This window comes from Paramormyrops kingsleyae, chromosome 23, assembly GCF_048594095.1.
Source record: "Paramormyrops kingsleyae isolate MSU_618 chromosome 23, PKINGS_0.4, whole genome shotgun sequence".
Classification (NCBI taxonomy): Eukaryota; Metazoa; Chordata; class Actinopteri; order Osteoglossiformes; family Mormyridae; genus Paramormyrops; species Paramormyrops kingsleyae.
Window position 1 is genome coordinate 20,157,244 of NC_132819.1, and position 15,635 is coordinate 20,172,878.

The 15,635-nt window shown below is 44.0% G+C and overlaps 1 protein-coding gene across 4 annotated transcripts; it reads right to left on the reverse strand.

Annotated features, from left to right (window-relative positions):
* Positions 1 to 3,871: 3,871 nt before the first annotated feature.
* LOC111852454 (melanocortin receptor 5-like) lies at positions 3,872 to 9,122 on the reverse strand. 4 transcript variants are annotated; one of them, XM_023828407.1, is made up of 4 exons: positions 9,048 to 9,122; positions 5,634 to 5,754; positions 4,866 to 5,181; positions 3,872 to 4,778 (listed from the first exon to the last, which is right to left on the reverse strand). In XM_023828407.1, the coding sequence occupies exons 3-4, from the start codon at positions 5,124 to 5,126 to the stop codon at positions 4,146 to 4,148; spliced, it is 894 nt and encodes a 297-aa protein (XP_023684175.1). In that variant the 5' UTR covers positions 5,127 to 5,181; positions 5,634 to 5,754; positions 9,048 to 9,122; the 3' UTR covers positions 3,872 to 4,145. The 4 variants fall into 4 exon arrangements, with proteins under 4 accessions (XP_023684175.1, XP_023684167.1, XP_072562021.1 ...); XM_023828399.1 differs by having other exon boundaries at positions 3,872 to 5,181; XM_072705920.1 differs by having other exon boundaries at positions 3,872 to 5,181; positions 9,030 to 9,109.
* Positions 9,123 to 15,635: the final 6,513 nt, after the last annotated feature.

Consider the following 15,635-nt stretch of genomic DNA (forward strand, 5'->3'; position numbering starts at 1 on the left):
ATTGCTTATCTAATTACTAGGCATCGTCATTCTACGAGAGTTTTGCTACTGGTGTTGAAACGCCACAGAAGCAAGGCCGAACATTGTCATGGTGTTTTCTAGAATAGGCACAGCTGCCTTAGAAAAAATGGAAAGGAACATCAATTTATTAAACATTCATTTATTATAAAACAGGAATGGTCAAATTTCAGCAGAAGTGAGAATTTAAAGGGAAAATCAAATAAGTACAATGTAAGACAAAATTTAGTGCAGAAAATAACTTAGTGAGAAAATAACATTATGACAGGCCAGGGGGAGGTTTTAGAAACTATGAGATGTTAAAAGAGGATCCCCAAAGTTCACAGGCTGGAGTTGGAGTTACCTCAGTACAGCGCCTTGAGGTACTTTTAGAAGAACTGGGTCAGTGAGATATCAGCAGACCAGGACTGTGGAATTAGCCTCTGGTCTGCTGGATCAGAGCTGCTCTGATGATCAGGTGATCTGATGACCGGAGATGCTTTGAAGATCAGCTGAATAGGAACTGTACAGGAAATAAACTGACATTTAAGCAGAGGTTAGAGACGACTTTGCTGTGCTGTTATACTTGTGATTTGACTGATGCACTGTATTGGTACTTTGGTGAGGATTGCTTCACCAGTGGACTTCTTGTTTGCAAACATTGTATTTGAACACAGACCTCCACTGTCTCTATCTGCAGTGTACTCTTCTCAATTCCTCTTTCCAGGCTTCACAACACTTTGTCCGACAAACCTGCTGGGATTCATGAAGACATGCCTGGTCCTGCAGTATAATGCCACTCCCTCCAGGGGGCAGTACAGGGACATGCTAAATGCTCTTGTGAATATATACCGTCCTGAGGGTCTTCCTGGTCTATACATGGTAGGGTCTGCATCACATCTCATTTTCATATTCATCTAAGTTCCCTTTAGGCAGCAGTTTCAAATCACAATTTTGAACAGCCCCATGGAAACTTTACATTCGTTTTGAAATCCCTTCTTGGCCTGTGTAGCATGCCTGACAGTTAGTGATAACTTCTGTTTATTTAACAGAAATGAGAGCGTGATGAATGGAGACTCCGATTTTTCATAATCATTTTTCCAGCCAATCCGTGACCAGATCTTCACAAATTTAAGTTGTTTAATGGCAGAGTTAATTTGCATAATGGGTGGAAGTGTCATTCTTTATGTTGCTTAGGATAAAATAGTCAGGCACATAAACAGGCACCCTTCCAGGAGTGAGATGTTTGGTGTGTGCTGACTTGGGCCCGTGCTGGCTTCATTCTGGGCCTCTTCAGCACTTCCCACGATGCACTGCAGTTTATATTATATGAGGAGCATATGAAGAGGGCATTTAACAAACGCAGAAAGAAGCTTTCAGGAGCAGCGTTGGTGGGCATGGCTGCCGGGAAGCTTATTACCATGTTCTGCCCTCTCCTGAGCTTCACGATCTCTAAGGTGGGGGCCATGCAGGCACTGTAACAGGCCACCTAAGGGCCCCACCGCCTGTAAACAATCCCCTCACTCTTCCTTTGCTCAGAGTCCATGGGAATATATCGCCACGGCAGAAAATATTCGCCCTACCAGGTGACCCGTGTGGGTATACAGGACAAGCACAGGTGAGATCTGAAGCACTGCTTGACCGCCCTGGTCCTGCTTGCTGTGGTTACTGAACCCGGCTGAGAACCTGAACACTTCTGTGGTGCTCAGACAACGTTAGTCTCTCGTATTTTTTAGCAGGTAAACCTGCACTTCCTCACTGCCGTGAGAGCTGCGATTCTGCTGTAAATTGTGTGAGTTTGTCTTGGAAAGATCTCCTAAAGCAAGACACACTGAGGCTAAACTCTCAGCTACCCTGAAGCACTAAAATGTTCTTCCGGCGCCATCCGCAGGCAGCAGCTGGCATGTGTCTTTTGTTCAGTAACTTTGTGTAAAATAGGATGGAATGCAGTATATTTTAGGCTTTGAACTACAGGGCACTGAGGCACCTCATGTACATAGACAAGTACTGGTCACCTTATGGAAAATCCCGACTGTGGTTGACATACTGATAAGTCACCCACCTAAGGGGCAAATGGCAGTTTGCACGATCCTGAGGGACAAGGTATCAGGGCCCTTCTGAGGGCTGCGTGATGTTATTATGGGTTGTGGTGAAAATGACCATGTGGGACCTGCATATCTGTGCTGCGTATTGCTCAGGAGAACATGCACAATTCTGCATTTGGGGAGTCGGGAATGTGATACTATGGCCCCTGTGTGGATGCAGATGTGCATGACGACCAGTAGGTGGCAGCAGATGCTCTCCATTTCTAGGCTAAAGTGATCACTCAGCGAACTGAATGCAAGACGACAGTATGAGAAGACGGAGTACCCTCAGCCGACATGGCTCAGTCTTACTGTTAAATTATTCTATTCTATTATATATATAATTAAAGCTGCACTACAGTGAAATGGCTGAATGTCCGTTGTGTGTCCATCTGGATAGATTGTCTGGAGAAAGGTAACACAGGCAAACCCGCACATACATGTGTGTCGTTAAAAAGTGTTCCTGAGGTTTCCGCCTGTCTACTGCAACACGCCAGTGGTTGCTAATCAGCTGTGGCCTTCATATCCTCACCCAGGCTGTCAGCAAGACACAGAGCGGGCTGGACAGGGCCGCTGCGTGACAATGCCTCTGTTCCTTTAATCAGGGGGTAATGAGCGCTTCTGAGTTCAGTATCTAGAAACATAATCGGAGCAGAACTGACTGTTCAAAGTCTGGTTCAGAGGCTGGAGACTCGTCTGAGGCAGGATGGGGTCTGACAGAAAAAAAGCAGGAAAGTGATTCATAACATTTTAATGATGAATACATATTTATGAGGCAGGAGGAGGTGGGCGTGCAGGTCTTTGAGCAGCAGATGCCGAGTTATTCCTCAGAACACCACTATGAGTCCTGCTCTGAGCCCCCCAAAGCATCACGCATCTTTCCCTCTGGGTCCAATTAGCCCGTTGGTGCAGCCAGGCTCGGCCCCTTTAGCTGTGATCCAAGCAGACGGGCCTCAGAGTCTGACCCGGCTGCTCCCAATTACCATCCTACCACCGTGAGAGGAGCTCGGCCCGGTCTGCTGGACTAAAGGCGACATGAAAGCAGGCGGATGGGGAATCCCAGCCCCGAGGCCGAGCCATAGACAGGAGAGTGTCTCGCCGTGATGTCTAAGTGCCTCGTCAGTCACGACGCAAATATGCCAGCAAAAAAAGAACAAGGCTCCGTGTCGAGAGGATTTCAACACTTGCCTTCTACCCAGATTACATGAGCAGTTTTTTAAATGCCGTCATTAATTTAATAATTCAAATTCACTTTTTTCCCCACCAGTGCACAATTTAATTAGAGTAATTATTTGTTCATTACAGCTATTGGTTGTGCCCAGGGTGGGTGTGGGTGTGTGTGTGTGTTCCAGGTGTACCTTACATTGTGGGGATCAAATGTCCCCACAATGTGATAAAAACCTGTTATTCTGACATTGTGGGTACCATATTTTTCAGTCCCCACAAAGGGAAATTAAATTTTACAAAAATCTGTGACTGCATTAAAAAAAACTAAAAAGTGTTGCATTTTGCTTGGTTACTTATGGTTAAGGTTGTCACTGTTCAAAAAAGGGCTTTGCCCATAGAAATGAATGGACAGGTCTGTGTGTGTTTGTGCGTGTGTGAGTGTCTCTCTGTCTGTCTTGCACTGGTATGCAGTTCTGGCTGTCCACCTCCCTTACACAGCAGGTAACAAATCCTATTATTCCAAACATCTCACAAATAACACTCCACGAGCATACAAAACCTTGGGGGGGGGGGGGTGCGAACCTATCACACGACAGGGGAAGGAGTTACAATTGAAACATGGACACAAACATCTGTATTTTTATTATTCATGATGGTTTCATTCGTAGGGGTTAGCGGTCTGCAGAGATTGCATGCAATAACATAAGAGGTCTTCGCCTTTGTAAACATTACTGGGTAATATGTTGAGCTCATTAAGTGTGTTGAGTTCATTACGTCTGGGAAGCACAGGAACGTTTCAGCCAGACCTAGTACACGTGGTGAAGTATTTCCTTGGTTGAATGGCAGTATGATGGTTCATCTGTATCCACTGGCTCGTGTTTTTATGGCATGGTAATACTACCTTGATAGCCTGCAGATGTTGGGCATGCTGTAGCAGCAGATGATCTCCTTGAAGGTCTTCCTCATCTCCTGGCTACGGAAAGCATAGATGAGCGGGTCGATGACGGAGTTACACATGATCAGGATGAGGTACATGTGGAAGTGAGACATGTAGCAAATGCAGTAGAGGTTCCTGGGGCAGGAGATCATGAGGATCAGGTGGAGGAAGAAGGGGGACCAGCAGACGATGAAGATGCCCAGGAGGATGGTGAGCGTGATGGCACCTTTCATGCTGGTCCGCTGGTGGACGGCATTCTGGCCAGGCATGGCGGCGATGCGCTTGACGTGGGATCGTGCCAGCATGAACATGTGACTGTAGAGAGAGGCCATCAAGAGGAGCATGGCAAAGAACATGGACACCAGGCAGACGATGACGGGCGTGCTGTCAGAGTAGATGATGAAGACGATGCCGCAGCCTGTGCAGAAGGTCCAGATGCCGGTGATGATGAAGGTCGCCCGCCGGACGGTCATGATGTTGTGGTAGCGCAGGGCGTAGAAGATGGTGACGTAGCGATCCACGGCGATGGCCAGCAGGCTGCACATGGAGGCCACGACGGAGATGCAGATCATGGAGTCGAAGACGTTGTCCATCTGCCGGATGAAGTGGTCGCTCACCACCAGCTGACCACTGTTGAGGAGGCACATGATGATGGTCTCCAAGGCGTTGGAGACACTTACCAGCATATCTGCCACGGCCAGGCTGCACACGAACAGGTACATGGGAGAGTGCAGGTTCTGGTTCTTGACGACGGCGCAGATAACCAGGATGTTGGCCAGGAGGCTGACGAGGCCCAAGCTGAGGAACACCTCCGTGGTGATGGTAAGCTGCTCACAGGCCTTGGGCTTGGCCCCACTGTGGGGGCCAGCATTATTGGTGGAGGCTGAGCTAATATTGGGGATGAGAGTCAGCCTTGATGGACCCACAGAAGCGTTCATCATGCCTTGGTTTGGGTGGTATCTGCTGCTTCTGAACCAGCAAAAAACACCTCTATTCCTGTGCAGGAGGAGAATATGATTGTGATGTGAATTCGAATACCACCAAAATAATACGCACCCTGCTTATCAACACAATGTTACTCTAAGAAGCACTTTGCCGTATATTAGTTACTAATTTAATTTCCATGGAATGGAATAGATGCTGCTGGAAACATCGCAAGGTAAAAGACAGCGGTAACGGAGGGTGATGCGTTTCAAATCACCGCAGTGCAATCCACAGTTTAATGGTCCTTCATGAAAGATGCTCAAAAAGTCTACTTGGATTTCACTGACTTTTCAGTGGAACTGTGGCACTAATCTGCGGGCACGGTAAGGATGCCCATCTGTGCTCATGACCTGTTTCACCTGCCGGCTTCCTGTCTGCGAGGTAATCACAGAAGTCATGGCACTCACACAGGTATCTGACCATAGGCTATGATCCCGCCTCCCATTCACACCTCGTGGACTTACCCATCAGATTAAAGACACATTTGGCTATGCCAGCGTCCATACAGCATTTAGCCAGAGTGCCCTGCCCAGTCAGCCTTCTGTGGTTTAGCTAATGCTGGGCTCCTCAGTCCAGGTTTAACTTCTGCCGGGAATTACCAGTAGATTGAGCAATGAAATGGAAAAGAAATATAGATTAAATTAGATTTTTTTTAATAAAAGCACTGTTTTTCCCTATACATATCATCTGAATCATTGCAAAGACACAATGTTCTTTGGATCTTGTACCAACCTGATCTGATTTTTTACCTCAAAAACCTTAGAAAAAGCACAAATTGATACTTAGCAATGTTCATGCATTAATCATTGCATAACTGTCTACAATTATTAGTTTTTATTAGTACGTTTGCTAGGAACTGAAAGAGCCAATCATCACTTCTGATTCCCATGACTAATTGATATTATGTAACCTTTTTTTTTTTTTTTTAAACATCACATTAATGCATTTTATGCCTTTGCTAAAAATCCTAACAATTACTGGCGGATGGTTTCTCATGCACTTATGGGTGCTTCCTGTCCTGCGTTATGGGTGACGGTGGCAGCGTGACAACCGGCTGTACATGAGCATGCAAAGAGTGTGCAGTAACGCCCATGCATGAGGGAACACACGGCGGCATAGGGGAAATCACCATGACAGAACCAACAAAAATCAGGAAAAAAACAAACACCCAAGAACAGTACATAAGCCTGAAACAGAAAAGCATGGAATGAAAGGAGCGTCTCATGACCCTGAACAAAAAAAAAACGTCAGATGCACCAGATTGCACCAGCAATGAAGAGAAACAGGACAGCATGTCTATGTTTCACAGTGATAAATTGCCTTAAATCAAATCTCCTCAAGAAGAAATTTTCCAGGAAACCAAAACATTCTCTCTTGAAAGGTCTGAACAATTAACAGTGTATTAGAGCAGTTAGGGAGCATAATTTTCATCACTTAAATGCCTACAATCAATAGGAACACATTATCGGTTTTCAGAAGAGCAGCTGTGCTCTGTTTAACAATTTTAAAAAGGATTAAAACAGCAGACATTTAATAACCAGGAAGACAAAGTCAGTGGGGGTGGATAAATCCGACCTAAAACACTGAACGTCACACACTTTAAAGGATATGGAAGGAGGAACTCGCCTTCAGCTGTCTGAATTCATATATTTATAATGCTTCACCCAACAATGATCACTGGAGGTTCTGCATAAAGGTTGGGAGCTTTGTTAGATACTGAAAAAAATCAAAGTCAGTCTATTCGCTTTAAAGTAATGGAATGTTATTGCCTACACTATGATTTTGGCAGATGTTTATATGCGTATGGCTAATTTAGACACGGGTTGCAATAATATTTTAAATTAATTATATGCTACATCCTTGACAAAATACCACTGAAATATGATGAAATATACATGAATATGTGGGTTCTACAGAACGTAGTCTAGCAGGATGTTTAGTTCTAATTGCTGTCTTTCATCCACTTGGATCACATCTTTCATCACCATGTCTCCCGGCTTGGTGCATAGTCTGTGGGAAAGAAGCCGGCAAATGGGTAACGGGGGAGGGCGGCACCTGGGCCGGCAAATGCCAATCGGGCGACCTCGGCAAAAAGTTGCAAACGCCGCCGCCTCCTGACCAAGAAAAGGAGGTGTGCAGGTCACATCACACTGTAGCATTCCCGCTAAAGCAAAGGCCATCGTCGGCCATGTTGGTGCATAGTTTCGTTTCCTGTCTGGTGCATGGTATTATATACATACGATCTGCGATATTTTGCTGCGTTTGTCATAGCCGAGTGTGCTGTTGTCAGCTGCAGCAACAGCAGTTTTCGTGACAAAGTTAAACGATCCTTCAGGATTCCCAAAATTTGTGAATAAGTCTTAACAGTGCCACAGTTTATGGAGATTGCTTTGTAAATGGTAAGAATATCCCATGATGGGTGGGATGGTGGCTCTGAGGCTAGGGATCTGTGCCAGCAATCGTAAGGTCGCTGGTTTGAATGAAAGCAGTGATCCTCCTCCGTTGGGCCCTTGAGCAAGGCCCTTAACCTGCAGTTGCTTTGTCTTGGGTATGACATTAATCTACATCCAGCCCTGCAAGCAGGCCCTCCAACTTACAGGGAAAACTTGGGGGTTGGTGGCAGGATTGGCACTCCAGCCACTGGGAAAAACTCACACTGCTCCATTTGGACTGGTGTGGTGCTGAGGTATCACCCACTGCATGGCTGCACTCAGGTTCTCATCCCTGAAGTGGTTTATCGTGTGGTGGGTGCAGCAACGAGCCGTCATCAGCACAAGCTCCTTACCTCCACCTCGGACGGGGGCTGCCAGCGGTAATGCTCACTTAGGACACCACATTGGCAAGGACTGGTACTGATGGTAACACTTTACTTGAGGGAGCACAAATAATGTAGTAGTACACCCTTACTTAATCTATTAATTAACCAGAAACTAAGTGTTAGTTACGCACTGATCCAATGTTAGTTCTTCATTAATTGACCATAAAATTTAATGTTACTATATTTGTTAAATATTTGCACTTCAGTCGTAACTAAGTTACTATGTCACTTGTGCCCCCTGAAGTAACTTGTTACCTAGTGATTTCATATAATTGCCAAGTTATTAAATTACAACTTGTACCGTTGACGCCACCCCCCGGTCGACAACTTTTACTGTCCTCACCCACACCCCCACCCACCTAGGATATCATCTCGCTAACTCCACTTGTACTAAAATCAGGCTATATTAACACTCTTAATAAGTCTTCACGAGAATTGTTCCTTATACTGCAGTCATCCATCCAAAGAATGGGTGCGATTAATCTTTGATTGCCTAGTTCCGATGCTTTGACACAGCATCGACACTGATTACGCAGTATGCAAATACGACAATGTGTCCCTCTACTCCTTCGAAATGACTGATCCAATTACGACACGACCCCCCCCCCTGATTCCCGTTACCTCCTTCACTGCTTACTCATAAACTTCACCCTGTCATTATACTGCACGTCAGTATGAGAACGAGTGGTCCATAAAAAGCAGTTTGATGCTAAAAGCACAAAACTCAAGCGTGATACTTGAATGCCCCCGAAAGTGGCGGACAGCGCACATCCTGAAACGGCTCGGTGCAGGTCTGTCATAGTTTGTAGCAAAATCAGTGTAACTAATACAGGAGCCCAATTAGCGACCCGATTTAACGAGGTTAAAAAGTCAGTGAGTTTATGATGACGGACCCTTAACATAATGAGGCGCAACTGGTACTAAGCACACAAACGCATTACGACGGTTCATACAAATCTTCTATGGTTCAGTTATATAAAGCTATTAAAAATGCATTTTAACGTTTCATTATTTGCTAATTAGTAATACCCTGTCATCATACTGTAGTTCGGAGTCCTACCCTCGCCACTTGCAGCGCGTTTCCTCTGGAGCGACCGGCAGCTGCAGGATCCTCTGTCTGGCGCTGCCGTCACTGAGCCCGTCACCGGCGGGACGCGCAGCTCCACCATTTATACTCCCGCTATAAACCTGACGGCCAACCCCCCCTCCCCCCCCCCAAACTTCTCCCACTCCTGGCTCTTTAATCCTAAAACGCTTCTTTGGCTAATACACCCTTATTTACCGTGTTCACCGGCATTTACCTCGCTCGTTATTTTCGTCGAAAGTTAACGATTTTTCTTTGCAGTAGACCGGCATCCCGTCCACTTAATGGGCTAATTTCATGTAGATTAATATTGATTAATATTGCAAGAACGCCTGGGTGACAGACAGCTGACACGCACGAGACAGGCTAAAAGAGAACTGAGGTTTGAGCTAAGTGTTGCACTTATGTTTTGGAACATAGTAACTGCAGACTATAGGGGACAAAGGTGTGAGCGTCCAGCTCACTTAGCAGAAATGGCAGGAACACCACAAAGACAGAGGCCATGCAAAAGTGTAGACGCTCCATCACATGCAACCTGCAGCATGCAGATTGTATGAAGTAAACATGCTTGCAAGATGAAAACTGCATGAATCATATGTGTTATAAAGTGCACAGCCTACCCTAACCAGTTTGATCTGGTTCACAGGAAGGGGCACAAACTGTGTAACCCTATAAAAGTTATGTTGGCCAGAAAGTTCTTTGAGCATTACGACAGAGATATCATGGAAGTGGTTGCTGCCTGAGCTCAACAATAAAACGACATCATACTCCAAAGCACCGACCAAGCGTCATAAATTTCTACCACAATAGACTCACCTTCTCACTCCATGAGATACTTCTACTATGATGAGTCTTGACATAAGCAGACAGCAAAGAACTACTGTGTTAAAATATGTGTCCTGTGACAAATGTATTTTTAAATAAATTACATTATAGTAGTACAATGTTTATGAATTTAATATTTATGTAGTGTATGTGTAATGGCTTTTCAAATGTTGAAATTTGGTTGTGTGACAACCAAATTGGTGTAGAGCAACTTTGAAACATGATTAAAAAAAAACTGAAAAATCAAACACATCATGAGGGAAATGTGTTATTTAAAAATACATCAACTGTGTTAATGTACATGCAGACCCTTGGAGCTCAGTGTAATATTTTATGCATGTTTTATGCCCTGCAACCTCTTTGATATGGTTTCCTAGTCCAAATGAGTCGTGACCCAAATGAGTCGTGATGCGGTTCGGTTCCTGTCTGTTTCTCATTTTTATGGTGAAAAGGAAGTTACAGAGCACTTATTTTTAAATTGCATTTCCAAACATGAAGATGTACCGGTTTGATACAACCATTTGTAGCTATAAATATCTGTCTTGGATTAAAATCTTTAAAATTGACAAAGCAGTCATTCAAAGTACGCATTCTCAACTCTCTGTCCCACTGACTGAGGCTGCTGACTCATTATAAATAACTTCTGTACTTAATAGAAAATCAACCATACAATTATATATAATTATATATAATTTTATATATATATATATATATATAGACAGACACACAAACACACACATGAGAGCAGAATTATTAGCCCCCCTATGAAATTTAAAGTTTTTTCTAAATTCTTCCAAGTGCTTTTTTAACAGAGCAACGCATTTCCGACAGCGACATTTCCTAAACATGCTAGTTTTCTCTAGGAAGCATAAATATCTCTATTTGCACACAATAACAGAATTATTTATTTCAGAGAATAAAATACCAGGGTCACACTGAAAAACTGACCTGTTTATCGAACCATAGCACAAACCACTGCTGTGTCATGATGTACTTTAACTTTTGTAATGCTCAAAGCTTGTAAAATCAAGTTACATCTGAGCTGAGCTGTCGCTTGAGAAAGCATCATGCCAAACACGAAAGAAACCAGCTTAGACTTGAGAAAAAGAATTGTTGGTGCTCACAAAACAGGAGATGGATATACAAAGTTATCACAGCTTTTCCAAGTGTCAAGAACTGGAGTGAAAAGTATCATCAAGAAATTCAAAGACACACACAGTACTGAAGAAGTCTGGCAGAGGTAGGAAGCAAAAGATTTAAAAGATTCTGGAAAGAAAACAAGTGAGAGATGTGTCTAAAGACCTCAGAACAACTGCCAAGACACTAGTGAATGGCTTAGCCAAGTCGGGAACTGTAGTCTCAAAGAAGACAATCACTAGAACCCTGCACAGGAGGGTTGCAGACCAAGAGAAACTCCACTTCTGCAGAAGAGACACCTACAAGCCAGATTGAAGTATGCTACGGACAACCTTAAAAAAGATTATGCATACTGGAAGCGCATCCATTGCTCAGATAAGACATAACTAGAGCTTTTTGCCCATAAAGATGCTGCTTATGTTTGGAGAAAGATGGGAGAGGCGTACAACCCAAAGAACACCATCTGCACAGTTAAATACGGTGGTGGCAGTATTGTGCTGTGGGGATGTTTCAGTGCATGTGGAACTGGGAATCTTGTCATGGTGGAAGGAACCATGATGAGAAGGTTTTGAATGAAAACCTCAAGCAGTCTGCAGCAAAACTGGATCTGAGTCGACACTTTGTCTTCCAACAGAACAACAATGTAAAACATGGAATTGTTATGGAGACTGTTTATGAGACGACTGCAGGCTGTCATCCAGCAAATAGGATACACAATTCACTAGTTGTCTTGGGGGGGGGGGGTTATAATTGTTTGTGTAAAACAATGTTGTTTCTATATGCAAAATAAAATTATGGTGCATAATGGTTTTTCGTTGTATTCATGACATGTAATATGTATGACGACGGATCATTGTTTATGTGATGGGAACATTGTACTGTGTGGTGGACTGCAATGGGTATGTGTTGGTGAAATGTTGTAGGGGGTACCTACCTAACCTACCTTACCTACCTTACCTACCTCTCTCCCTCCCTCCCAGGAGTTTTACCAGGACAAAAAAAAATGTTCAATAACCGTATTTACATACATGACCTCAGCCAATCCAGGCAAGCATCATTCCCAGCAAGATTAAACCTTGTCCTTCGATAGAATAATATATGTTTCAGATTTTGCTTGTAAAGCAGACACTGCAGCTTTAAGCAGAATCAGGGCATCATCTGTGCCACCCCAAGTTGACCTGAGGTCCCCTCCTAAGATCCTGTACAGAGATCTGCTGAGGAACATGCCATCTTCACATGGATGTTATGAGTTATTAATGAGGAAGATTATGGGCTTTGTCAGCTTGCCCTTATGATGTCTGGAGCCAGGGCAGCATGTGCTCCAGCAGGTTACAGCTCTGCCAGTGATCAGATGGTTTGGCGTTTTGAATCGTATCATCTGCAGAAAAGTCACATGACCCCCTGAAATGCTCGACGGGGGCTGGATGAATGGCAGACCCTGCAGGCCCTGTATTCAGACCACAAATCCATTGTACTTGTGTAAATGAAGCATCATTTCATTTTTAAGTACTGTTTACCAGTTGCTTGTTGTTCTCTGTAATACAGAACGACAGTCCAATGTAAACCCGATGCCATAATTGCGATAACGGCTCATCGTCTGTTCTCTACACATGCATGATTAACCGGACAGATGACTCAGACCTCCGCACACGCCGCCTGATTTCACTGTTCAGAAGCGGCGAGCTCACTAAGCACAGCCCGACGATTCCTGCAGTATGTCCTGCAGTATGTCTCACAGTGACCAAGTAGTACGATCCTGGACAGTCGACAGGCACAAAAGCAGCCGAACAGACGTGCTGTGGGGAATGCCCTCCATCTCCCTCCAGTGCAGATGTTCCTCTCATCCACGGACTTCACAGCAGCCCGGCTTAATTGAATTATATTTTGCATCCAGCATAAGCCCTAGCATGGTCTGCTTAGCTCCTCCTTGGGTTACTGAAGTGATAAAAGCAATTACTGAGGTAGGACACACCCATACTGGTTTAACAGCACCACACAAAGCATTTGTTTGCTTCTTGGCCAAACAGAGGCATAAGCAGCAGCTTCCAGGACTGGTATGATAACCCCTGGACCTCAGTCACTGTCATTCCTCCACAAAGCTTCTGGTTCCTGGCTCTTCTAAGCGCAATTTTCAGGCACGGCTGCTGTCGGCCTCCAGAGCAAAGCAGCTTAACTACTCCATGACGGCTGCTCTGGCACAGCACCCACATCAATGGCCTTGATTCGGATTCAGTGAAGTTTCCGCTCGGCCTGAAGTCTCTGATGTGCAGGACAGGGCTCTTGATCACCCTGCCAGAACCAGCCACTCCAAGTGCCAAGACACAGATGTGTTCAGCGGCGTCGTCAGGAGACGGCGAGTGCAGAGATCCAATCATGCCGTTCCCCGCTGAATCGGGAATGAGCGGTTTGTCTTACCCTCTCTAACAACCTTCCCCAGGGTACAAACATTTCATCAGATTTGTATTCAACAACCAGGCTTATTACCGTTAACAAAAACAATAAGAAAAACAATTTTGTAAAATGAAATAAACTACAAATGAATGAAAACTATAAATATTGCTTCTGAAACTAATCTGAAATAAAAAACTAAACATTTTCCATTACTATTTTTTAATAATATTTTGCAAAAGTAATGATTTATTTACCTTTAATGATCATTAATAACACCATTTTAAGGACATTACGACATAATGTGGACTGTGTCTTCATGAAGGATCCTCAAAAATCACACATCAAATCGCTCATCAAATTTCAGTCTATCCCTAGAAAAAAAATCATGAAACAGCAACTAAAACATATAAAACTAAATAGAAATATGTTTTAAATAAAACTAATAAAACCACAATATCTAAAACTAAACTGGATTTCAAATAAAACTTAAAAAAACCATAAAAGTACATTTAAAAATCAAAATATAATAGCACTGATAACTATGCCATCAGATAAAGGCTTTGTGATGAATCGTACCTACAGAATATAATGTCCATTGAAAATCATTCTGATCCCTTGTTTAAATTGTTACAAAAAATCTCTCATCAATCTACTCTCAATATGCCATAATGACAAAGTAAAAACAGATTTTTAGAATTTCAAAGAAATATCATCCCATTGACATAAGATTTCAGATCCTTTAGGTAATTAAAGCACCTTTTGCAGTGATTACAGCCCTGAGTCTTCTTGAATATACTGACCAGCTTTGCACATCTGGATATGTGGATTTTCTGTCATTCTTCTCCCTAGATCCTCTACAGGTTCTGCCATGTTGGAAGGTCTTTCTAGAGACTTCTGACTGGGTTCATGTCCGGGGTCTGGCTGAGCCACCGACTTCACAGAGTTGCCCCAAAACTACTCCTGCGTTGTCTTTGCTTCATGCTTGGGGTCATTGTCCTGTTGCAAGACAAACTTTCATCCCAGTCTGAGGTCTGCTCTGCAACAGGTTTTCATTAAGGACGTCCCCATACTTTGCTCCGTTCAGCTTTATTTCTACCTTGACTAGTCTTCTAGTCCCTGCCACAGAAAAGCCCCTATAGCACGATGATGACAGCATCACGCTTCACAGCTGGGATGGTGCTGTGCCAGAGATGAGCAGTTCCTGATTTCCTTCAGACATAATGCTTAGAATTAAGGCCGAACAATTCAGTCTTGGTTTCATCAGACCAGAGAGTCTGACAGTCCTTTAGGTGCCTATTTGCAAACTGCAAGTGGGTTGTCATGGGTTTTACTGATCCCGGATCAGTGGATGGTTCTCCATCTGGAGGTTTCTCTCATCTCAACACAGGACCCTTGGAGCTCAGCCAGGGTGACCATCAGGCTCTTGGTCACCTCTCTTTCTTTCATTTAAGCATCACAGAAGCCACTGCACTCTTCAGATGCTTCAAGACTACAAAACATCTGTAGCCCACATCTGTCTCTCAACACAGTCTTGTCTCTGATGCATGCAGGCAGTAGCTTCGATGTCACGTCACGCTTTTTCCTCTGATAAACATTGTCCACTGTAGGGCCATTATATAGATAGCTGTGCGCTTTTCCAAATCATGTTCAATCAATTGACATTGCCACAGGTGGACTACACAGCATGTAACATCTCTGCTGTGTTAAGCAAAAAGAGAGGCTGCTTCATGTTTATGCTGCCAAGTCACCCTTCAGACAACAAAGGACAGTTTATATCCCAACGTACCACCTGTGACCAGTGAAATGTCAGTATCTCATCCTACTATATTCCAGATAAGTGGTTATGAAGGGAAAACGGCTGGAGAATGTTTGCTGGCCACACATACAGCACAGAACAGAATGAGGCATCTTTCCCACTGGATATTTTAACAATAAAACCAGCTCTGGCAGCTGGCTGGCACAGTGAACTCCAGTGAACTGTGAAAGTGGAGGGCCTGTACACACAGCAACGCTAAGACACAAGATGTGGAGCAAATTTCTCTCCTCAGCTTCCTGCCCATAGCGTGTTCCTTAGGCTCCCTGTGTCATGTCCCTGAGTCCAAAAGAAAACTCACTTTTTAATATAAGAGCATCAATGAAGTCGGCCAGTAAACGATGCCTTCATATTCATCGCATGCCACACAGACGGCGGACGACTCACGTCAGCTAGGG

Bases quoted from the DNA above. Each gene is read 5' to 3' on its own strand.
- LOC111852454 (XM_023828399.1), bottom strand. From the start codon at position 5,126: ATGATGAACGCTTCTGTGGGTCCATCAAGGCTGACTCTCATCCCCAAT.